This window comes from Theropithecus gelada, chromosome 6, assembly GCF_003255815.1.
Source record: "Theropithecus gelada isolate Dixy chromosome 6, Tgel_1.0, whole genome shotgun sequence".
NCBI classification, from domain to species: Eukaryota; Metazoa; Chordata; class Mammalia; order Primates; family Cercopithecidae; genus Theropithecus; species Theropithecus gelada.
The window spans coordinates 78,911,583-78,938,153 of record NC_037673.1 but is presented as its reverse complement, the minus strand read 5'-3'; the positions used below and the strand labels follow the sequence as shown (position 1 = coordinate 78,938,153).

At 37.0% G+C, this 26,571-nt stretch overlaps 1 protein-coding gene across 5 annotated transcripts in view; it reads right to left on the bottom strand.

Annotated features, from left to right (window-relative positions):
* The window catches only part of VCAN (versican), a 110,919-nt gene that overhangs the window by 69,338 nt on the left and 15,010 nt on the right, over positions 1-26,571 (bottom strand). For all 5 annotated transcript variants that reach the window (XR_003119774.1, XM_025387062.1, XM_025387064.1 and 2 more), the window contains exons 3-6: positions 22,735-23,109; positions 19,472-19,646; positions 19,260-19,387; positions 853-1,146 (exon numbers count right to left, since the gene is read on the bottom strand). Coding sequence is in view for 4 of the 5 variants with exons in the window: in XM_025387062.1 (XP_025242847.1) it covers positions 853-1,146; positions 19,260-19,387; positions 19,472-19,646; positions 22,735-23,109 (972 nt within the window). In the remaining variant the exon portion in view is untranslated. The remainder of the gene's footprint in view (positions 1-852; positions 1,147-19,259; positions 19,388-19,471; positions 19,647-22,734; positions 23,110-26,571) is intronic.

The following is a 26,571-nucleotide window of genomic DNA, read 5'->3' as shown; positions in this document are numbered from 1 at the left end:
TACCCAAGGTCACCAAAATTCTGGGAGATCTTTGTTTAGCTAGCACAGTACAGATGGTTCAGTAAATATTCCAATGAGATGCTAGATTACTTGCTCGTTTAATTTGCATACTACAATTATGATACTTTATCATGTGACTATTGCTAACATTATTTGAGGACATCTGGAAAATTAAAATAATTATGAATGTTGAGAAACATTATTTTAAAAAACAATGTTAATTAGTAAACCTAACTAAAGATACTCTGTTATAGGCTGCAAAGAACACATACTGTACTTCAATATGATATTACAGACGATTAGAAGGCATGAATTTCCATTACTTGAAATAAATGGAGATTTTTATTGATAGTATAGTTCGTTTTTAGTTACGACTTTTTGAGTATCCATGTCAGCTTCAAGTACTCACCTGTAATTACTAAAATTTAAATTCTCTGCCATCTCAAAGAAAGAGAGTGATACCAAAGACAAAATAAACAATCTTAAGGATTTAACTCAGCCTCACTTGGCCTCAGCACTGTAGCACCAATAAGCAAATTGCAAAATTTAGGGACTGCAATTAATATAAAATACTCAGAAATACGCTCTGTGGCTCTGGACAGAACAGAGCACAGTTAAAGCTTAACCTGATATTTCCTCACCCCTCTAAAAATCCATTTGTCAAAATTCCTGTGGTTTTAACCATATCACTGCTGTTCAGTTTGCTTGCTTTTGAAAATCACTGAACTGTTTCCATTCCGTGCACAAACTGCAAGACATGGAATCCATTCCAACGGCTAGTTGAACATCAATGCATGCTTCGAAGCATTTTTTTTTTAATCTGTAATTTTTAAAAAGGTATCAAACACTTACGTTTAAAGCAGTAGGCATCAAATCTGCTATCAGGGGGAGGGAAGCCTGTCTGGTTCTCAAAACGATACAGGGTTCTCACCCCAAGTAGACCACCTCCACACTGGGCCCTGGCCACAGTCACAGGGTGGCGCACGCTGGCATCCGACAGCCACCCGTAATCGCACTGGTCAAAGCCGTTCCTCCACGCCGCCTGGAGTTCCCCCACTGTTGCCAGCCTGGCGTCCTGGTTTTCACACTCTTTTGCGGCCTCCTCGAAGGTGAATTTACTGGGGGCAGTGAGGTGGAACACATCACCTGGAAAAAGAAGAGGGGAAAAAAAGCCCAAAGTTTTATTATTCATTCCTTTCCTGTTGGATAAATATGGTGGGGGAGCAATTGGAGAAGCATGTAATACTTTTTCATGGCAAGGTAGCAGCTTCTGATACTTTAAAGCAGAAAACATAATGGTGACTTAGCTTCGTTATAATTATGAATACATAATCATAAATAACACATACCAGAGAAGTTTTATTCTGTACGTGTGTGTGTGTGTATATTGGCCATAGAATCAGTCATTTGATAATAACATTTTATAATACATTCTTAAAAAGAAACAAATCCTTCTGAGTGATTCTTTAGATTACTATCCAGGAATTTTTTTTTTTTTTTTTTAAAGCCTGCTATGTGCTTCCTAACATTGCATGTTGGAGGGGAAACCCTGCATTGAACTGCCACCACGGTTATTCCACTTTGTTTATCCTAAAATCCAATCGTAATTATCCGGCTTTCCTTCTCATTTATAACTACCAACAAAAAGAATTAACGCCATTAAATAAAAATAAAAAATAAAAATAAGAAAACCTCCAGAAATGTGAAGATGGAAAGAGCTCAGAGCGGTACGGAATTCTACTTCCTGCCTTCCCGTACCAGGAACAGGGCTGCCATGATGGTCAGGAAGGTTGTGGCCTGCACAGGAGCACCGGGCCCAGTGTGTAGGGAGGGCCAAGGTCGCCTCCCTCTCAGCCAGCCAAAGAAACTGCAGCCTCTTTGGAGAAAGCCTTTGTTTCACTTGCTCTGCGCAGAGGGAGCACTTTTTGCTAATTCTTACAAAGACACCCCAAGTGCTAGCAGGGGCTTCAACTAGGTCAAGATACTTTTTTTTTTTTTTTTTTTTAGGAGAATCGTTTGAACCTGGGAGGCAGAGGTTGCAGTGAGCTGAGATCGCACCACTGCACTCCAGCCTGGGCGACAGAGCGCGACTCCGTATCAAAAAAGAGAGAGAGAGAGAGAGAGAAAATACTACCCCCCTCCGCCACCCGCTCGGGTCCCAGATGGAGCCTCACCCTGTCACCCAGGTTGGAGTGCAGTGGCACGATCTGGGCTCATTGCAACCTACACCTCCCGAGTTCAAGAGATTCTCCTGTCTCAGCCTCCCAAGTAGCTGGGATTACAGGCGCCTGCCACCATGCCCATCTAATTTTTGTATTTTTAGTAGAGACGGGGTTTTGCCATGTTGGTCAGGCTGGTCTCGAACTCCTGAACTCCTGATCCACCCGCCTCGGCCTCCCAAAGTGGTGAGATTGGTTAAACAGATTTTTTAATTTGCTGACTGATTAACAAGAAAAGGCTGCACAGTTGCTTTTTTTTTATTACTAAGTCTAATTAGCAGAGGGTATATTCATTATCATTTAACATGTTACAATGAAAGATTCTGGAAATTTTAGAGTTTATTAAATTGGACTTTTACTTAGCTAACTAACATAACAGTTTGCTGAAATAAATTCAACACAAATTAAATTATGTTTTTCACATGTGAGCAAAAGTAACCAAAGACAGAGGCAGAATTAGAGAATACCTAAGCCAATATTGCAGGCAAAAGGAGAAATGAAAACTGAAATAGAAAGTTAAAATGTTGATAGCCCACTATTGTAGCTGAGAGTCCTGTTTCCATCTCACTGAGGCTGACCTCTGATTCTATGATATATTAGACAACTGGGATCCAAAGAGCTGTCATGATTTGGATCTTCATCTGACTAAATCCAGATGTAACAAGCAATTGTTTAAAATGAATAGTGCTATTACTTTCTCTGAGTGGGCGATAGCACTATAAAACAAGAAAAATTAGTCATGGGGAAAATGGCCAAAGCACACATATCAGCTTTTCTCACTATATATCTAAAACTGCTATTGAGGAAACTAGGCCAAATTTCAGTGAGAGCTATTTGAAGAAGGGAGAGAGAAATTACTTTCACCTAACTGAAAGAAATGGTAGAGGTGAACATAGCTTTTTATTCTTAATTATCTAGTCTGGCAAAGGACAGTAATCTCAAATACAACAATACACTCAAAGAAAAAGTTCCCCCTCCCTGCTCTCACAGTGTCTCCCTTCCAAATAAATTTTAAAAGCATAAGGGTCACAGTGCCAGTTACATAGTATATATTCAATAAGATTTGTTAAATGAATGGCACTTCAAGTTCTTATTAAGAAGCTAGGTCTCTTTTTTCCCCCATCCTTCCTAACAGCACATTAAATAAAGCTAACTCTGCTACAAAGCTTTGGAGAGATGGCTGCTGCCTGAAACAGGCATTTTATCTCACCATAGACTTGGCTCAAAGCAACATGGAGAAAGGCAGAGAAATTACGTCACCCTGAACAGCCTCCTTCACCTCAGAGTAACACTTGCCTGAGGCCTGAAAGGGCTGCAAGTGTAAAGAAGGCAGTGTGCCAATAGTTTTCCCTGAGAGGTAGAACCCTTGGACTTGTTATTACAGCTGGAATATTAGTTGTGTTGCCTTAGTTTCCTGCATTTCCTGAGATACTCCTACCTTAAGGCAAAACTACCATTCCTCTTAAGTAAGAAGTGTGATTGGCCAACCACAGCAGGGCAAATAAATATAATTAATTGAGTAAAACTCTGCTTCTCCAACTGCACTGTTAGTCTATCTATTGGGGGACATCAACTTCTCCAAGGAAGACCAGACCAAAGGGCTAATGAGGAAAAAATGGCAGCATGATTTCATGGGTAGCTGGTTTCCCAGTTTTAAACAGCAAACATGTTTGCAGTATTAAAAGAAAGAAAGGCTTCAGTAGGTGCTGGCCTGTTACAAAGAGAATTCTCTTATTAGTAGTAAATCAGTTCTGACCTACTTACAAAACTTTTCATGTAGAAACTCTTGTTAAATCTGACTTTATATCAGAATATCAATTATTTAATTCACTTGTTTGAAGTACACAATTTTCAATTATTTGTTTGATACCCATAGAATGATCATTTTACTACTCTGATTAAATTGTTATCCCCAATGCCATTCGTCTTCCTTCCTTCCTTCCTTCCTTCCTTCCTTCCTTCCTTCCTTCCTTCCTTCCTTCCTTCCTTCCTTCCTTTTCAAAAAAGATGGAGTCTTGCAAAGTTGTCCAGGCAGGAGTGCAGTGGCTTTTCCCAGGCATGATCATAGCACACTCTGTCCTCAACTTCCTAGCCTCTGGCAATCCTTCTTGCCTCAGATTCCTGAGTAGCTGGGACTACAGGCAGGCACCACTGTGCCCAACTTATCTTTTCAATTATGTGTAGAAATTTTTCAAACTTTCCAAATAAAATTTTTATAAAAACATATTGCAAGAAACATTACCACTGGGATTTTTATAATTCTGATGAAAAAAGGAAGATTTAACCAGAATCAATTGAGTTACTTTAAGGTGAGGATTAAAATAATTACTCTGTTAAGATAATGTGTGGTCAGTTATTTTATTCAGCAATAATTATTGTTTTATTACAGAATGAGAAAAGGAAAAAAAATACTTAAATTATGTTCTAAAAAATAACTATCTAAGCTTTCCTAAATCATAATTGTTTAGTGCGAACATTACCTTGCTCACCTCAAAAACCTAATGATACAGTGAAGCATTTACACTATAGAATTGAGTATGCCTTTAATCTCTTATAATTAACACCCAATCTATACCAAATGTGATAAGTTAAATGTCCAAACTTCTGTCCTTTCCATGTATCAACCCTCTATTATTAAGCAGGGACATCTGTACACAAATCTGTTTTATGGAATATTCTGGAAAACACTGCGCTAAAGACGTGTATTTTAATCAAGAAGAGGAATCTCAATTAACTTACAACATACATAACTTGGTACTAAGTTTCTGGTGTGTCTCAACCTGTTTAAGATAGAAGCAAAGTGAGCAGACTGGGTACCCAGTCAGAACTGAAGCAGGAGACAACAAAGCAAAGTATATATGATGCCAGTTGCCTCCCAGGGTTATGTCAAAGACTGCAAGTGAGCAAAAAGGGGAATGAGGCAGAGCAGGGAACTCTGATGAAGGGTCTAAGACAGCAATTTAAGCTGAACATAGAGCTCATTACTTAAAAAGAAGCTCATTTTATACAAAGTAAACCAAGGTATGGCAGATAGCAACAGGCTTTCTCCTCAACAATAAATTCCAGGAATAAGTCTTTCAACCCCATATATCACCAAAAAAAATGCAGATTTTTAAGCTAAACATTATCTATTTCCACACTGAGAAAAGAAATGAAGATGTTAATATTTTCAAAGTTTCTATTGATCTATTTTCAGTCTTTAAATCCATAGTCAGGAATTATTTATAAGTCAAATTATATGTTGTAAACTATAGCACAGTGGAATGAAACTGGATAGAAATGAAGTCTGGGCCAGTAACAGAATTGTAAATCCAGGCTTGGTCCAAAAATGAATGGTCATAGAAGGATGCCTCCAAAGATAAAATCTAATGCCTAGAGGGAAAGTCAAATCAGGAACCCAAGGAATGGACAAAAGAGAAAGCCACTGATCACAGCAAACATGGGAAATCAGGCAGATCAAATAGGCAAGTTTGCTTAGTTGCTGTTTCTCAATATGATTTAATTGGCCCAGCTGTGTAAGCGCCTACCCAGAGGGTATCGTAAAGCTACCTTTTTACCACTGATGAGAATAATAAAAGTTCTTCCTGAGTTTTTAATCACAGTACAACCTTTAGAGTTAGACGGGGAATGCACAGCATTCAGTGAGAGAAAATGCCTATTTTATTAGCATAGAACTAGGTTGTGTTCTCTCTCTGCTCCTGGATACTTGTACCTGAAGAATTTAATGTACTTTTAGATTTACCGGATAGTTGCTCTCCTGGAAAACAAGCATCTTTTTTGTAGTTTGACAAGAAGCTTATTAATAAGTTCCAGGAGTAGCCTCATCAAAGCAGCTAAATTGATAGGACAATTATCAAAGTTGTAATTACAGCACAGATTTGGAACTTGTTTCTAAATGTTGCCTATCCATGAGAGAATGTTTTATTTTTCTCTAATTGAAAACAGTAAATAAAATGTCAAGTGATATGATTTGGCTGTGTCCCCACCCAAATCTCAACTTGAATTGTATCTCCCAGAATTCCCACATGTTGTAGAAGGGACCCAGGGGAAGGTAATTGAATAATGGGGGCCAGTCTTTCCTGTGCTATTCTTATGATAGTTAACAAGTCTCAAAAGATCTGATGGGTTTATCAGGGGTTTCTGCTTTTGCTTCCTCCTCATTTTCTCTTGCCACTGCCATGTAAGAAGTGCCTTTCACCTCCCGCCAAGATTCTGAGGCCTCCCCAGCCATGTGGAACTGTAAGTCTAATTAAACCTCTTTTTCTTCTCAGTCTCTGGTATGTCTTTATCAGCAGTGTAAAAATGAACTAATCCAGTAAATTGGTACCAGTAGAGTGGGATGTTGCTGAAAAGATACCTGAAAATGTGGAAGCAATTTTGGAACTGGGTAACAGGCATAGATTAGAACCGTTTGGAGGGCTCAGAAGAAGATAGGAAAATGTGGGAAAGTTTGGAACTTCCTAGAGGCTTGTTGAATGGCTTTGCCCAAAATGCTGATAGCGATATTGACAATAAGGTCCAGGCTGAGTTGGTCTCAGATAAAGATGAGGGACTTGGGGACTGGAGGAAAGGTGACTCTTGTTATGTTTCAGCAAAGAGACTGGTAGCATTTTGCCCCTGCCCTAGAGATTTATGGGAACTTTGAACTTGAAAAAGATGATTTAGGGTATGTGGCGGAAGAAATTTCTGAGCACCAAAGCATTCAAGACGTGACTTGGGTTCTGTTAAAGGCATTCAGTTTTATAAGGGAAGCAGAGCAAAAAAGTTTTGAAAAATTGCAGACTGACTATGCAATAGAAAAGAAAAACCCATTTTCTGGGGAGAAATTCAAGCCAGCTGCAGAAATTTGCATAAGTAGCAAGGAACCTAACGTTAATCCCCAAGACCATGGATAAAATGTCTTTGGGCCATGTCAGAGACCTTCACAGCAGTCCCTCCCATCACGAGGAAAAAGTGGTTTCATGGGCCAGGCCCAGGGTCCCCATGCTGTATGCAGATTGGGGAATTGGTACCCTGTGCCCTAGCCACTCAAACCATGGCTGAATAGGGCCAGTGTGCAGCCCAGGCTGTGGCTTCAGAGGGTGGAAGCCCCAAACCTTGGCAGCTTCCACATGGTGTTGAGCCTGTGGGTGCACAGATGTCAAGAACTGAGGTTGTGGAACCTCTGCCTAGATTTCATAAGATGTTTGGAAATGCCTAGATACCCGGGCAGAAGTTTGCTGCAGGGGTGGGGCCCTCATTGAGAACCTCTGCTAGGGCAGTGCAGAAGGGAAATGTGGAGTTGGAGCCCCCAGACATAGTCCCTAAAGGGGCACTCCCTAGTGGAACTGTGAGAAGAGGGCCACCATCTTCCAGAACCCAGAATGGTAGATCCACTGACAGCTTGCACTGTGTGCCTGGAAAAGTCGCAGACACTCAATGCTAGCCCATGAAAGTAGCCAGGAAGGAGGCTGTACCCTGCAAAGTCACAGGGGCAGAGCTGCCTGAGACCATAAGAACTTACCTCTTGCATCAGCATGACCTGGATGTGAGACCTGCAGTCAAAGGAGATCATTTTGGAGTTTTAAAATGTGACTGCCAGACTGGATTATGGACTTGCATGGGCCCTGTAACTGCTTTGTTTTGGCCAATTTCTCCCATGTGAAATGGTTGTATTTACCCAATACCTGTACCCCCACTGTATCTAGGACATAACTAGTTTGCTTTTGATTTTACAGACTCATAGGCAGAAAGGGCTTGCCTTGTCTCAAATGAGACTTTGGACTGGACTTTTGGGTTAATGCTGAAATGAGTTAAGACTTTGGGGAACTGTTGGGAAGGCATGATTGGTTTTGAAATGTGAGGACATGAGATTTGGAGGGGCCAGGGGTGGAATGATATGGTTTGGCTGTGTCCCCACCCAAATCTCAACTTGAATTGTATCTCACAGAATTCCCATGTGTTGTGGGAGGGACCCAGGGGAGGTTATGGAATCATGGGGGTCGGTCTTCCCCATGCTAGTCTTGTAATAGTTAATAAGTCTCATGAGATCTAATGGGTTTATCAGGGGTTTCTGCTTTTACTTCTCCTTCATTTTTTCTTGCTGCCACCATGTAAGAAGTGCCTTTCACCTCCCACCATGATTCTGAGGCCTCTCCAGCCATGTGGAACTGTAAGTCCAATTAAACCTCTTTTTCTTCCCAGTCTTGGGTATGTCTTTATCAGCAGCATGAAAATGGACTAATACATCAGGAAATATACCAAATATATTTTATATAAACAAAGTGATGCATTACTTAAGATGTCAGGTTTAAAGTAAGTTAAATTGTTATAATAAGAATTCATCAGGACGAGCGCAATGGCTCACGCCTGTAATCCTAGCACTTTGGGAGGACAAGGTGGGTGGATAATCTGAGGTCAGGAGTTCGAGGCCAGACTGGCCAGCACAGTGAAATCCTGTCTCTACTAAAAATACAAAAATTAGCCAGGTGTTGTGGTGCATGCCTGTAATCCTAGCTACTGGGGGGCTGAGGCAGGAAGATTGCTTGAACCCAGGAGGCAGAGGTTGCAGTGAGCTGAGATCGTGCCACTGAACTATAGCCTGGGCAACAGAGAGAGACTCCATCTCAAAAAAAAAAAAAAAAAAAAAAATTCATCAAGGTACATACATATATATTCAGATTAGTGTACATATAAAATATGATATATAACAGAACCTTTCATGCATAGGATAATTTGCATATTCATATGGAAAGCATATGCAGTATCTTAAGTCATAGTTTTCCAAAATTTCAAATTAAATACATATAGCTTTGACATATTCCTGTTATTTCAACTTTCCAGGGATGCCCTAGAAGAAATTGGGAGACATGTTGTAAGACTTTAATATCTGATGACATTCCACAAACTAAAGTTATCTTAATTGTGGGAATTAACATCAGAAATTAAGAGAAAAAATACTCTAATTTGACCAATAGCTGCTACAAGACTCCCTAGAAAGTGGACCATGTATATTTTTTTCACAATTCTGTTTGCTAAGTGGAAAAGCTGCTTCTTGACTGACTCAAACATGACACATACTGAAATGGCAAGCAATGATGAAAACAAATCAAAACATTAAAAATGACCCAAAGTGTTCAAAAGCTAGTTTATACTCAGGAGTCACTCAACAATATGATTAAAAAGCCTGAGTCTAGAGTAAAACTGGGATAGGATCTTTCTCCCCCACTGACAATTCTTGCAATCACCAAGGTGAAAGGAGGACTTAATCACAGATAATTACACAGTTCTTTCCTGGACTGCAGCAGATGGGCTGCTCTCTGTGGCAGTCAAAGCTGAGATCTCACCAGTTTTCTAGCAGAGTATATTTGCTGGGTGATGTGATACATGATTATGTTTCTTCTGTTCATTGGTGCTTATAGCTCTACTATACTGCACTATTTGGTCTGAAAATCAGTTCTTGTAGACTAATTTATAATTTCCTTTTGGAAATTTGGGACCAGAACTGCCTGGTTTTTTGGCTTTTTGTTGTTGTTGTTGTTGTTTTACTATAAAAGTTCAAGATTTTTAAATGTTTTCACATTTCCTTGCTATCTGGGTCAAAATGGTATATAAGTAATAAATGGATGCAAAAGTAAATGGGATGAGTAAGCAGGAAGTAGTTACATGAAATGAACTTCTAAATACCCATATGATAAAATCGCTAACAGAATATATCAAGTATCAAGGTAATAGCAACAATTCAACAAAATGATTAGCTTTGACGTGTTGGACTTTTAAGCTTTTTCAACACTTTCTTTTTCTTCTCTGTGTCTCTCTATCTCTCTGTCTATCTCTCTCTCTGTCGTATTTTGGTCTATATTGATAAACATAAGATCAAAGCAGCAAAAACTAATGCTTATTATCCACTGAATCACAAAGTCCATCAGCTTCACATGGATTGGTTAACAGCTAATATATACGGCTATATAATCTTTTAAGGGCTAACATTTGTAGATAATTTAAAAGCAAGTCAATTTCCTCTAAGATTTGATTATTTAACCTGCACAAAGGCCAATCTTCTGTTAACTGAGACAAGAAAACTCTAGGGCTGCCAAAATAACTTCATTTTAGACCCCACAGTTAGTGTTAGGCTGGTAATGTTTCTAATTTGGGAGTAATGAGACTAGAAAGCTAGGAGGGCCCCCTCCAAATTTCTCCCTTGTATTAGGCTAAAGTAGAGCATAATGTGACTTAAAGCATAGTCTTTGAGTTTTAAAAATGTTAACCTGTAATTAATTATTAGAGAATTATCCATAGTCTACTATGATAGTCAGTTAATATTCTCTAAATCAGATTGTATTCATTTGAAAATGAATCTGCATATTTGCAAATGTGTTATTACACAAGATCTTACCTATGTCAATTTGAAGAGGTTAAAGATACAGGAAGCCCCCACTAAAATGTAAACACATTTGTACGGTTTTCAGAATGTCTGGACTCATTCTTTCCCATTGACAGAGCAGTAGGTTTTAATTAGAGTGAGAAAGAGGTTCTAAAAATTTCTGGGTTTCTGAGTCTTCAAAATATACAAAAGATTGAACGTGTTATTTGGTTTGACAGGCACAGAATGACCTCAGGTCAACACAGGAGGATCAGCCTAGTTTGGGTTTTTTTGGCTTTTCACAGCTGGGAGGTAAATGGCGACTGTATTTCCAAAGAAGTTCTTTTGATTCAGAACTCCAGGAGACCCTGACATAAAAACCTTAAAGCAAATGACTGTCACATGCTTCAAGGAGTTTACTCTACTTATGTAAAGTAAGAGTGTATAAAGAAAATCCTAAGGAATCCACTAATAAACAATTAGAACTAAGAGGCAAGTTCAGCAAGGTTGCAAGATACAAGACCAATATATAAAAATCAATTGCATTTCTATACACTTGTAATAAACAATCAAAAAACAAAATTAAGAAAATTATATTTGCATTTGCATCGAAATAGTAAAATATTTACAAGTAAATTTAACAAAAGAACTGCAAAACTTATACTCTGAAAAGAACAAAATATTGTTGAATAAAATGAAAGAATATCTTTAAAAAAGCGAAAGATATCTGAGGTTCACAGATCAGAAGCCATAATATTGCTAAGAGGGCAATATACCCCAAGTTGATCTAGAGATGCATTGCAATCTATATCAGAATCCTAGCTGGCTTCTTTGCAGAAATTGACAAGCCAATTTTAAAATTCATATGGGAACTCAAGAAATCCAGAATACTAAAACAATTTTGAAAAAGAAGAACACAGTTGGAGGCCTCACACTTTCCAATTTCAAAATTTACTACAAAGCAATTGTAATAAAGACATTGTGGTACTGGCATAAAGATAGACATACAGATCAATGGAATATAATTGAGAGTCTAGAAATAAACCCATCTACCTATGGTCAATTGATTTTCAACAGGGTGCCAAGGTCATTAAATGGAGAAATAATTATCTTTTCAACAAATGGTGCTGGGACCACATCCAAAAGAATGAATTTGGACTCCAACCTCACACCATATACAAAAACTAACTCCAAATGGATCAAAATAAAAGCAAAAGAGTTAAAACTTACAAATCTCTTAGAATAAAACACAGAGATAAATCTTCATGACTGGAGATTTGGGAATGTTTTCTTAGATATGACACCAAAAGCACAGAAATTTTAAAAATAGACAAATTGGACTTTTCATCTAAATTAAACACTTTTGTGCTTCAAAGGGCCTTATCAAGAAAGTAAAAAGACAACTCACTGAATCAGAAAAACTATTTGTAAATCATTTACATGAGAAGACATGCAAATCTAGAATATACAAAGAGCACTCACAATTTAATAATAAAAAAACAACACAATTATAAGTGGGCAAAGTTTCAGAGTAGACGTTTCTACCAAGAAGATTGATAAATAACTAGCAAGCACATAAAAAGATGTTGGAGCTCATTAGCCATGAGAGAAATACAATTTAAAACCACAGAGATACTACTTTACACTCATTAGGATGGCTACACAGAAGGTCAAATAATAGCAAGTGTTAACAAGACTGTGGAGGAATCAGGACCCTAATATACTGCTGATGAGAATGTAAAACGGTACAGCCACATTGAAAAACAGCCTAGAATTTCCTCAAAAAGTTAATAGTAGAGTTACCATTTGACCCAGCAATCCCAATCATTGTAATCCTATCTGTAATGCAATCATTGCTCAAATAAGAATTATGATTTTTTCTAATGAGATATCAGAGATTTGGGGGAGCTTTGATGGTACTTTTTTATCTTCTTGGCTTGCAAGACTGTCTGCTGCTCTACTGGGGAATCTTTGGTGGTCCTGTGAGTTTATGGCCGTAGAAGAAGAAAAAAAGGCATATCCAATCACTTAATGTTTGTGCCTCAGTTTCCTTACAGGCAAAGGTGAGGTTTCTTTTAAAAAGTTCCTGACAAAGATTTCATAAGATTTAAGTTAAATAATACTCCAACCATACAGTAGATGTTTTCCTTCCTCATTCTACTCATGAAGCTACCTCACAGTCAATCTTACTGAAGTCACTATACTGAATAAGGACATCATCTTCCAGAGGTGCTCCCCCCATGCTGTGCTTAATTGCTTTCCTCTTTGGCTCTTAGGTAGACTGTTCAAACACTGTACACAGAAGCAACTCCAAGCAAGGTGTGTTAATCTCCAAAGTCTATATAGGAAGCTACAGAGCATAAAAAGTTTTCGGCATCTTCTAGGCCCAACTGCAACAAATGTGAAGAGATTCTGAAATCAAGAATCACTATTTTAACCATCAGCGGAATCATAGTGTGCAAGAGGCTCTTCAAGCTGATATGTGGCTTTTTAACTGAATAAGCCCAGTAAGGACACAAATCACTAATTCTTAAATAACCTCCATCAGTGAAGTATTCTGTGGATTACATACTATAAATCTCATTAAAATTAACAGGCAATCTGAGAATCTATAGGAAAAAAATTACACAATTTCCAGATTTGATATCTGATTTTGGTTCAATCAAAACCTCTAAAAAGCTAGAACTAACCCTGCTTTAAGACCTACTTGATGATGTTTATCTAAATGCTTAGATTTTCATATCTAAAGGAGCTCATAAAGTAACAAAAATGCAAAAGTTGTTTTGGTTCTAGGTGAGTCACAAGAATGATATGGAGGCATTAGGTAAGTCACAGAGGTGACAAAGCCATCTTGGAGTTTGACATCAGGAAACAGTAAAAATAATAACCTATAATTGATGAATAGGTATTAATACAAGAAAAGCAATCCCAGAGAGGACAATTTGCTGGGAAGGAATGGAAGGCAAGGAAAATAAATTATCATGAGAAGCCAGAAAGGAGTATCTCTGGGAAGGAGTAATTTCTAAGAGACATCAAAGAAAAGAGTGAGAGGAGAAATACAAAGAGAAAAAAATAGTATCACGGTGATTAAATAATGGTAAAAAGTAGATCTTTTTGAATTTGGTAAATAATGCAAAGCATTTTTTCAAGTGTTATAGATAAATGGCAAGGTGGTGGTGGAAGGCAGTTTCCAGAAGAGACAAAGATTGGAAAAATACTACAATTACCACCAACTATTTGTTGGATAACTATTATGTGTCTGTGATTGGAACAGGCTCTTGATTGCAGTTGGGAAAGATATAGAAGTTTACGGTCTTATCTCTACTAGAGCTTACAATAATTTTGCTGAAATAAAACAAACATATAACATTTTATATTTTATGAACACAAAGAAACCAGAAAGCAATTAAGCAATAAATCACATGGAACTAATTCTAAGTAAAGTAGAAGTTCAGAGTCAAGAAATTTCAGTGTGAGCTGCAATAGCCAAAAGGGGGATCCTGGAAGCAGTAAGTCTTCAAGCACAGGCAAAATCACAATGTTGAAGGGATGACGGGTGTGTGTTCCCTGAGAGGAACAGAGCAGACTTGCAAGCAGGAGCAAGCAAAGGGTCTGTGAAGGGCAAGATGCACGTGTGTGGGGTCACACTGAAGAGTGTGGGAACCAAGGGTGAATAGATTGCAGTAGAGCAGGTCTAGGCTTTGAAGACCAGGCAGAGTATATGCTTGTGGATGAAGCCAACAAAACCAACGCACAACGTTAAGTAGGAGAATTACATGGCAATGATGTTTAAGTGTTTTGATGGTAGTAAAACAGATCCCCCGAAGTACTCTTAAAGTGATGGGGACTATATGTGACAACCAAAACCAAAAATGAAACTCAAAAGTGATTCACAAACTAGAAATATGGGTATGAAATTCAGAAGAGAATTCGGGGGCTAAACATGCAAAACTAGAAATTAACATCTTCATTGTTCACTTATTAGTTCTTTTGGTATTCTTTCATGCCCCATAGGTCCCACAAGACTTTTGGCTTACAATGTATGTATAAGAGAACAAAAATGAAATTAAACAAACCAATAAGAAAATTAAAGCAATAAAAAAATCAGGAAGCTGGTAAGATACTGATGGAGCCTAGAGAAGTGTGAAACTATCCGGAAAGCAATTGTAAAGTAAGGTGAGTAGGGAGGCATTAATGGTTTAGAAGCTAATTCATTAATTCACTCATTTATTCAGCTCTACCTATGGAGCACCTACTATATGCTAAGGAAATATTGGGCATACAAAAATGAACTTGTATGTTTCCTTCTTTCCCCAAATCCATAGTTTAGTAGGAGAGAAAGAAGTATAAGCAAATATTTGCAAGAGGGTAATTATAGTCATACATTCAAGGTTCAGAGATGATAAAGATGAGAAGAATCAACCAGGTCTTCAGGAGGGAATATGAGATGAAAGAGAGTGCCCACAGTATAGGCCTGTCAAAGTGCTGGGAAGTTTGTGTAAAAAACCAGGGAATTGGAATAGTAGGATAGTAGTTAACCCAGGTGAAGTAAATACCAAAAGGCAGGGCTATATAGATAATGCAGGCCATAAGAGGATAGGCCTATGTCATAAGGGAAAGAAACTCCTGAACCAACCATTTGTCAGGTCTGGGGACAAGACTGGAAGTATTGACTCATTTGCAAGGAAACTAAGTGGGTCAACAATGAAAGAAGGTAGTAGGACCTCATCTGCAATCCTCCAATTTATCTGTGGGGTAAATTAAATGCCTAAAAAAGAAACTTGTTTTTTAAAGTACCTGCTACCATCAGGAAGCCAAATAAATAGTCAGTCTATTAATTTCATTCTTAAATAATTCCGATCCTTTACCTAATTTCTTGAGCCATTTAATCATCTCAACTCTACCTTAAAACCCTCCCAATGTTTTCCAAATCTGTCTTACTGGGAAACAAAGTTTAAAATTCCTAATAAGGATTATTTTGTGGATCTTAATTTCTAGATTCCCATTTATAAATTTTAATTTCATTAATTTCTTAATAATAGCATTATATTACTGATTGAATCATGTCTAATAAGCCATCATAATTTCCAGACCATTTCTAAGAACACAAGCTGATATTTAAATGTTTACTAGTGAATATAGCTAATGTAATTACTCTTTAACACTTAATAGGTTATTTTGAAAAGCAGAATTAAGTATTCATTGAATATGCATAACTGTTATAATCACCACCTTAGGAAAAGAACTCTACTAGATTTTTCCCCCAAAACTGGCAGGATTTAATTTAGTGCAATTATTTAAATTTTATAGAGAAACACATATGTCAGGAAAATATGACATTATAAAACAAGAAAGGAGAAAAAACAGGTCAACATTCTGTCAACTATATATCTTTCACAACAAATAATTAAATTAAAACAGAAAATTAATTGCCTTTTTGAGCAAGGTTTCATTTTATACTTAATTGGCTTTTTCATCAGACCATCTGGGATATACGGCTTCTGATCTAAATTAATTGCACCTTGGTTCATAATTCCTGTGTGTGTGTGTTCCATCACATGCATTCTGAATACATCAAATCTTTTACTGTCCCCACCATTTCTCATACACACACACTTGGCTCCCCCAAATACAATAAAATATAGGTGGGAATTATTTGACTCATGAATTTAGCAATGCCTCTTACAAGGAATCTTGACTCACCTTCAAATAATCTTTTATCAACATGGTAATTGAAATACCAGATGTAATTTTATGTAGTCAACTTTCCACAAGAATTTTTTATTAATTCACAGATTAGCCAATGGTCTTTACTTCAAAAGGGAAGACATATACTTCAGTTAAGAAATGAAAGAAGCCTTACAAGAATGATTTCATGATCTTCCTCTTACCTCATCAGCCATAAAAGTTACCTTTCACCCCCATTCCTGCTCACTTTCAAGCCAAGAAAGAAAAGAGCAGTGTCCAAAGATTTGATACTTAGTCCAAGAGTCAATAAACAAGGAGGAAAAAAATGTCAGGAACAATGTTATTGTAAACATGGTGAATATCCTCCAGATTTGTCAAGTTTCTTCTATGAAACAAATAAATGCCTTGTTACTTTGCTGACACAAATTTCAGCGAGTGCTTGAATTAATATTTGAACTGACTCTTTTATATTTCTCTTCCAAGTTTTACATCTTAAAACAAAAAGATTAAAATTCTGTTGATTTGGTATAAAGACCCTAAGTAAAGTTATGCTATATTCCACATTACAAGTTTTCAGTTACCAAATATGTAGATTTATCCAAAATAACTTTATAAACTACAGTTTGGTTACATTGGGACATAAACTGGCTTCCTTAGAAGTGACTGTGTTTATGGAACTGGGAGAGGATGTCTATAAGACTAGTAAGTCCTTCATCATGGGAGATATACATTCATCCTCAGAGCTCCCCTTCTGACAGAGTCCAGTTCCTGAACACTGGTTATGATACTATGAGCAGATTGTGGGGAGCCATCATTCAATGAAGACAGTGTGACTAGGAAATCCCTGGAAGGACTCCCACCACCAAGACTTGTCAAAAGTTCTTCAAAAAATACTTGCAGAGGCCCTGAAATTTCTGGGACTTCTATAAAATCCCTCTCTGGGCTTGAAAAAATAATTTTGAATTTGGGCAGTCTATAGCCTTAGAGAGCTGAGAGCTGATAGTACCTCTATCAGAGCAAACTGAAAAACACACGGGGGTTCTCTAGAGCTCTCTAGCTGGTGGCTTCCTGGGTACATAAGCCTGTCTTGCCACCAAGGGATCTGGCTTGGGATGCTTATTCATATTTGAATCAGGCCATGAAAGCCCACCATTTAAATAATATTTGGTAAAGAGCTTTTAGGCTAATTAGATCTTACATATACTTTTGCAAAAGCTACCTCTGGATCATTTCTAGTATTACTAGCATTTCAGATATTATTTATAACTATCACCCTTGCAGATATTACACTAAGTTAAAACAACAGTAATACAAATTCCCACCTTACCAAAATAGCAGCCACCCAATTTATTTCCTAGATTATTTAATCAGATTCTCCTACCAACCATCTTCTATTATATTTTTTTAAGTCAATTAAAATAAACGCAAGAGAAAAGCTCTAGTTTTATATATTTCAACCATAGCTTGGATGTTATGTTTTCCCTTTTCCTATATACAAAAATAAAATTTGCTCACATCTGCACTTTTGGTTTAGAAAATACATCTGGCAATCTTCAGTGATAGTGAAAATAAGAATGCTAAGATTCTAGAGAACCACACCTAAGCACCCTTTTTGAAAGCAGGCCTTCTGATGCAAATTTAGTCAAGACATTAGGAAAATACCAGCTGCTTATATTCTAGCTTTCAGGCTCTAAGGTTGCTTATTCAAGTCACAGAATCAGGGAACCACAGAAATTTAAGGTTGAAAGAGACCATAGAAATTATCTAGTCCAGCCTCCTCATTTTAAACATAAGAAAATTCAGATCATTCTTTTTATGTGCACCTAGTCAAAATTAAAAGTATAATTTAATTTAACACTATTATCTATACCTTTAGGATTCTAATAATAGCTGTTAATACAAATGAAAATAAAAACTTGTAGAAACTTCTATTCCATGTGCCTTTATTTTATTTATTTATGTATTTGTTGAGACAAGGTCTCGCTCTGTCACCCACGCTGGAATGCAGTGGCACAATCTCGGCTCTCTACAGCCTCTATCTCCTGGCTCAAGTAAGCCTCCCACCTCAGCCCCCCTGTCCCCCACCCACTTCTTCCACTCCCTGAGTAACTGTGACTACAGGCACATGCCACCACACCTAGCTAAGTTTTGGTATTTTGTAGAGATATGGTTTCACCATGTTACCCAGGCTGGTCTCAAACTCCTGAACTCAAGCTGTCTTCCCATCTAGCCCTCCCAAAGTGCTGGGATTACAGGCGTGAGCCACTATGCCCGCCCACCTGTGCCTTTATAATAAAGCTGCACCATGCTCTTTAGATGTCAGCACTATTGAACTCAAATTTGTCTTTAAGAATCTAACTCAGGCAACGGAGAAATGACAGTGCCAAAATCAGACTGTAAGCAACTTAGAAGGAAGGGCTATATCTTAACTGACTTCACATCTCTAACAACTAGCAGAGTACCTATAAAAATCACAGTAGGTGATTTTTTATGTGTTAACTGGTTTAATGTATTGATTGGTTGAATGAAGGAAGGATTGCTCTGAATATTAGTGTAACAAAATAAACAGGAAGTGAAACTTGAAAATTCCTGCTGGGCTAATTTACGGAGTTATTTAGTTAGCTCTGGGGTGTTTATCAGTACTTGGATTCACTGTGGATTGTCTTCATATGATTTTTATCTTATGCTCTCACCAGAATAGGTACCACCCTTACAGCTTTCTATTCTCAATGCTCTAAAAGTGTATTGGAAACAGTCCAAGAGCAGCATGACTGTAAGAAAACCTGCCATTAACTGAAGACATTTCTAACCTGCATAACCATTTACACACTCCTCCTTCCCTTTCCACTTTAATTTCGGCTTATTTTACCACAAAATCATACAGTCGTATAAACAAAATGCCACCGTTTGGAATCCAAACAAGCACGAAGAATTGCTCTATTCCAATGCACTTCTGGTCTTCCCTCAATTTTCTCAGTTCATACAAAGATACAGAAACTCAAACATCTTACCATCCAGATGATCCACATAACAATACACATCGTAAGTTTCCTGGGGAGAACGGAATCCATAGGTCCTGACTCCTGCCTTTCCCATCATATCTCCGTAACAGCCTACTCGGGGAGCCCGGATGGGATATCTGGGGAAGTAAATGGCTAGTTAGTGACACTTTCTTCTCACTCTCAAGTTAATAATGAAGGCCTGTGGCCCCCAGACCTCTTACCTGACAGTCTGATCAGCCAGCCAGCCTGCGTCACACTGCTCAAATCCATCTTCATAGGCGGCAAAGAGCTGCTCTGGAGTTGCTATGACCGCCCCAATGTCCAAACAAGCCTTCTGAGCAGCCTCAAAATTCAGTGTGTACCTGCTGGTTGACGCCCTGTAGTGAAACACAACCCCTGCAAAGACAACAGCAAACAATTGCCAGCCTGTTCAAATCTCCCACTGCACTGTGCAAAATTTCTCATTGGAGTAATGTATCAACTTAGTTGGATACACAGTAATATCATAATAATCATTTACTTTTACTTTATGCAGCATTATGCAAAATCATGTTGATTTGAGGGACTCCAAAAATGCCATTCATCTAGACATCCCATTCTGCTCCATCAGAACATTTCCTAGCAGATCTCCTAGATCCAAGAAAGAGATTTAAGTCACTGAATCCCAATAGTTGTCCTGATTGCAGGTAGTATTCAGTCTATCATGGGAACACCAGATACCTAAAGGGAGTAGATTCTGCAGAAGATACAAAGACCTAAAGGGACCACAAGATCAACTTTTACTTCAGGACTTTATCCAGGGTCAACCCAATGTTTATGCATGAAACACTCACCTGTCTCATAAAAATATTCACTAACACCACTTCCTCCAAATATAAAACACTGAGATATTTACCTTCAGAGACAATGTACCAGAGTGGGAAAGACACTGGACTATTTATGAGTGAGAAGACTTGTTCCAATCCCTAATTTGCTCCTTAATTTTATACAAGTCAGTTTCTCTGAGCTTTAATTTCCTGACCCATAAGGTGGAACTAAAAATATGTATGTTACTTGATTGGTGTGAAGGTCAAATTAGGTAAAGGATTTTCAAATGTTGAGTAGACCACCATGTATCATTCAAATGTTTATCATATTCTTTACCTGACCAGCATAATGTAGCGTCTCTGCTATGACAGATAACATGTATAATTTTTATCCAAAGAAAGCCTGAAATAAATTATCAAATTCTTCCTAGTAGAAGCTCCTGATACTTGCCTCAAATTCCACTTTGTTGTATTTTAGGGGTTGTATAAACTAGTGGTTCTGAATTGTGCTCCAAGGCTCAAGAAATTTTCAAAGGGATGAGGATAGAGCAAGCAAGGGGGTGGAGCTCTGGATCCTCTCTTCCCATGTCAACAAGAGTCTCTCCATTTTTAGCTGGAGTAAATATGATGACTCATTTCTGCAAGACATCAAAGTGGATTGAACTAATGTGCCAGAGAAGTCACTGAAAAATAGAAACTGAGGCAACCAGGTCTTATGAATGAGATTCTATTAAGAGTCCTCCCACTTAAGAACACTTTTTGTTGTTGTTATTTGGAATAAACTGTGGTTTCCAAGATACATGCCGCTCTTCTTATCCCTAGTAATTTCCTGGGATTGACAACAGTTTATCTTCTGCAGCCTGACTTCTAGCTATAAGACTGTCTCCCACGTGTTCATCCTTCTGTCATCAGATCGTCTCTGTCTTCCAAGTTATATTACTAGAGTAATATAACTACAGGGGAAAAGACTACCCATCTCATAGATAACTACCTCAGATCAGTGCCAACACAAAAAGACCTGCACAGGCACTAAGTAGATGCAATGACAACTAGCATTCATTTTCTCATTTCTGATATTTTATGACTCAAATAGGAGATTTTGCCAAAAAAATAATAATAATAATAATCAAATGGCAATTTGTACCTTCATAGGACCTCTCTAAAATTGCCAGGAAATACATATGGTGCTATCTGGTGAATATAAGAGATAGCTTAAAATGATCTCTAAGGCTTAAGCAAGAATTTGAATAGATTTAGATTAGTTTAATGTTGATCAAAGCTTCAAATCGTCTTCTTGGTAATTAAAAATCTTCCATGTGCACTGAAGATTGGCAGTAAAGGGGCACAAAGAGGCCTCCTCGACCAAGGCAGGGAACTTCAATCTGTATAAGTATCTGCAGTTGCTGGAATAATTTGAAGACCCCATGGAGCTAAGGAGATTAAGTGGAGGATTTTCATTGTTTCAGAGGGGCAAGGGGCAAATCCATTGCTAATTCTTTAATGATGAAAAATTGTAAGAAGTTGTTAAACTCCTTTGGGGATTTTAAAAAGTGATATGTAAACAGAAGAGTGAGAGAGAGAGAAATCACAGTGGTGAAGCTAACGAAAATAAATGATAAAAAGGTTAGAAGAACCCAGGATACTTAGTGGATGCCTAGACAACATAAAAATAGATTTATAGAAGGAAGCAATAGAATTTGAATATAAAAGGGTATTTAGAAAGTTAATGTGTTGCATCTGAAATTCAAAGTATTTCCTTTTGGCTACACAAGAAAGACTTTTAATAAAACCCTTTGTATATATTTCTGAAAGGTAAATATTTTATAGGGAAATGGAGGATTGGAAGAAAATCTGTTCCATCATGTCTGGGTATTAGAATTTTGCTTAATAACTTGCCAAAATATTATGCTTCCAAGAGCTACAGCATTATGTGTGTACCCAATTAAAGCAATTTTTCTTTGCTTTGTCTCCCAACTTAAATTCAAATGACATATAAACCACCCCTGAAAGGAGGGTGAAACTAAAATGTCTCACTGCAATACTTAATGGATAACAACTAGGATATTAATCTTAAAAAATATACTAAATTTCTGTTTGATCAAGTTCAAATATTTATTAAGTCTTGGCCTTTTTAAGACTCTCATATGTACCAGGGTTTTTATTAAATACCTTATTTCTTCAATGTAAGTTAAGATAGAATTTCTTAAAAGCAAACTCAAATAGTTTAATGATCATATTAAGAGAGAAAAAAGGGGGAAAGGGTTTTCATGTATATATGTATATGTATGTGTGTATATGTATGTACATGTGCATACACACATATGTAATAATTTTTAAAATGTAGATTTGCCTTTAGAGTCTTGAAAAAGAATCACTGATAAGACTCAACACTGAAGTAATGATTATTAAATTATGTGTCATGCCTTGAGGTATTCGTTATTTTCAGTACACAATACTTTCCTTCATGGAATCAATGAAGCGGTTGCCAAAAATGCACCTGCCTTGACCTTTGAATGAATACCAGTTCATTTTTGGTGAAAGACATGGGCTACTGAATTGATGGGTGTTTTTCCACTCGTCCAAACCTCAAACAACAGTTACTTCTGAGTGCCATTTCACAATGCTTCTGAACCAGGTGTCATGTTATACTACCTTCTTGCAGATACTAAAAGCCTTACCATCCACAGCCAGTGACACCGTGTCTTGTGTGTCATCGATCCCGTACATGACGTCACAGCGGTAGAGGCCCGCATCACTTGCCAGCAGCTTGACCACGGTGAGGGAGGCATCGCCCACGGCCTCGGGATGTGTGGGCACAGACACTCTCCCTTTGTAGTCCTGACCAATCTTGATATTTCCATTTTGGGCCACAAGGACAGTAGTCTCTTTCAAATCTTTTTCATTTTTGTCCACTTCAATCTTAGACCATTTGATGCGGAGAAATTCACTGGTGTTGTAACCGGGTGGCAAAGTAGGCATGGTTGAAAAATGACAAGGTAAGCTGACTTTTCCAGAGAGGGAGCCCCTCAGAGGTGGGCTTTTTCCCACTTTGACTAGAGGAAAGAGAAAATACCAAATTAACAATCTTAAAAAACCCAAACTGAATCTATTCAATATGTGAATGAATAAGCAGCCCTTATAATAGTTTGGTTACATCTTCAACATGTGAAATAATTAGAATGACTTTATATAAAGAGAATAGCATACAATTTCACTGATGTTTTACAACAACAGGGATTAATAATGCTCATTTCTATGTACGTCGCATCATTCATTTTAAAATATTTTTAACTTAGTGTTTAACATGAACAAAATAAGCAATAAAATAAGGCAAGCATAAGAGATCAAGCAATTAAGGGCAAAGAAGAGCAGACTAGAATCCGTAGGGCAGGTTTAAAGGACTGGACCAACATTAAGAAGAGCAGCTGAAAGATGAAAATTATGTCTACAGGTCAAAAGACAAAAAATGTTTGTTACGATAACTGCCACATTACCATAGAGGAAATGAAAACAAAATTCAAATATGAAGTGAAAATAAAAAGTGCTTCATAGGACTGGAACCAGGGAAAGTCTAACATTTGAAGGATGCTCTTTGGTCCTGTGTTGGAACCAAAGGCTTTCATAATTATAACAAATCCAGCTACCATCACTTTGCAGTGAGATATTACCTTCAATTATACAGTGGGGAAAGGCTGGTTTCTGTTCACCTAACCCTCCTAAAATATTTATCTGCAGAATGTCCTTCTGTTTAAACTCTTAAACTGTTAATGATAAAGAATATATTGGCTACAGTTTAACACCATTACATGCAAAATAAACGTTCTTTCACTCTTAGAGTAATCCATCCCTTTCTTTCCCACTCTCCTCTCTATCTTCCAGCCTCTATTAATTAAGCTAGACAATATGTTAGTAATAATGGAAGCTGTTGATAATGCACAAACAATGCTCACTTCATGAAAATATGGTCAACAAGTTAATAGTAGCCTCTAGGTGAAATGAAATAATGATTTTTAACCAACGAAATGATGTATATCTAACACTCTGCTAGTGGTCAAACATATTGGAAACACACATCTCAACATGGGCATGCATTGGAAATGATATCACTCTCGATGTAAACACTGGATTCTCAATGTAAACACAGTTGGAGAAAAGCATTTTGAAAATCGCAAGAAGATACTATGGAGATATTATACCCTTTAAGAAAAAAAATTATGTTGCTAAAGATTAAAATTTTAACCTAATAAAAGATTGGCCTATAAAATATTTCATGTGATGCAAATAAATCCAAAATAATTAATATAGTATCATATTTAATGTACTTACAATATAAATCATTAATTTATTTCAAATGTATAATAACCATTGTCATCATGCATTTATTATTTTATTAATCTACATATAGCTTATCCAAAACAGACTTAAGGCACTTAATGAAATTAAATAAAAACAAAATGAAGTGTGCTATTAGCTGTAGTAAATTATCCTTTGAAATATTGCTAAGACTGTTATCATTTTGGAATATCATTACAAGGGAATAATTCCACTTTTAATGGCCTCCTTGGCTTACAAAGTAAATTTTCTAACTTAGCTCAACTGTAAAGTAAAACTGGTCCAATTCCTTATTAAGGATGCTCCACTGAGAGGAAGGATAAGCTCCCAGATGGCTGCTGAGAGACCTGAGTCAGAACACATGCCTCCTGACACCTAATCAAGGAATCTTTTAGCTCTGGTGTGCTTCCTCTGCCCCTAAATTAAGCAAAAGAAGTGTTCATTTCAGTTCCTTTTCAAAGTCTGGATGCATCCTATTTCTATAAGTATTTAATTACTATCTGAACTGAAATCTTTTAGTAATTTCATGATCTTTTTAATAAATCCATAAGGTTCACAGAGGACTCTCTGAAAGTACCTTCTACCTATTTCATATTCCTTTAATTTGGACCTAATTAGGGAGATGATGATAACACAAAGATATGGTTCTGAGAAGAGAAAGGGTGAGAATTTTGTGATCTAAAAATCTCCAAATTTATATTCATCATATGTTCTAGGAAATCTCATCTTCCTTCCTGAAGAATTATTTAGATGACTAACTTTGCCACAAATAAAGTACTATTTTTAAATGGAAAAATAAACAGCTTTATCATCAACTTCAATTCTGGTATGAATTTTGAAACTCTTTATCGTGTCCTTTAAAATTAGTTTAAAATAAATGTCTTCCAATTCTTCAATATTTCTTACCAAATTATATTTATCTTCACAATTTTAAGTATACAGGGGCAGACATAAGATTCAACCCAATCTATCCAATAGGGAGGTTTCTGAAACATAGAGTATTGCTAAACAACTGTGCTGTAAAGAAAAGGTATGTTGGAACAAAATAGTGTTAAAAAGCAATTTCCCAAGGGCTGTTTATTGTTCTAGATGTTTATATACATAAGAAAATTAAAAGCTTTGGTTGGATATAAATAATATACTCATGTGAATACAATCTTAACAAGATTAACAAAAAGCTGTGTGGTCAAATCTTTTGTGTATTAAATCTCCGGTCTTAATGCACTGGGTCACAAAAATGAAATTCACTAAATCTAAATATTTTAAGAAAGAAATTCAGTAGTTCAGAGTATAATGTTTACAGAGTATGCATGTTTAAAAGAAATCTGCTACCTGCAGGAATTTGTCTGAAACGCTGACAATTCAAGTAATAAAAATGAATCCTAACAAAACGTTGGCTGTTACCGATGGTTTGTGGTCCAAATGAGTACAGTAAGGGAGAAATCACTAAATAATGAATAAGCAACTACTCCTCATTCTCTGTCAGTAGATTCCTCAGAGTAAAGATGATGTAAATTCCATCTGCACAGTTTGAGCAAACACACACCCACAGATCTTGGCCAAATAAATGTCAGATTGAGAATATGGGAATTTATCACCCTTTCAAGTGACAAATATCACTATCTAATTCATTCACTTATTCATGACTGTGCATGACTGTTTCCTACTATAAGGGGAACATCAAAATAACTAGGTCAATGGTAGATAATCAAAGATTAGGACAGTTTATAAGATAATATAATGTGTATTGTTAAAGGAAATAGTTCTTCCTGGGTTAAAATAAAGCCCATAACAATAGACAAGGTGTTCATTTATGTTAGTCGTCGACCTCGTCAGTGACTGGGAATAAACAGAAAAAACCTTAAGATGAAAGTACTTGTCTTGACTCAACAACCAGTTACTACTGTGTTTTCCACTATAAATCCAGAATATCTGTTTTACATGGATCGTATATTTGCAACTTTCACCTCTCGTATAAAAAAATTCTCCTGAAATTAGTCCCAAACTAATTACATCTAATAACAGTGATCATGGATTTACAAAGAATAGGTACAGACATGCGGAAATTACTCAATGTTGTTGGCTATCAAAATTATTTTTGTAAACACTGTAAAGGAGCTACACCGCAAGTTGTTTTTTGTTGTGTGAGTTCTTTCTTTAAGTGGAAAGTCTAAATTTCTGCC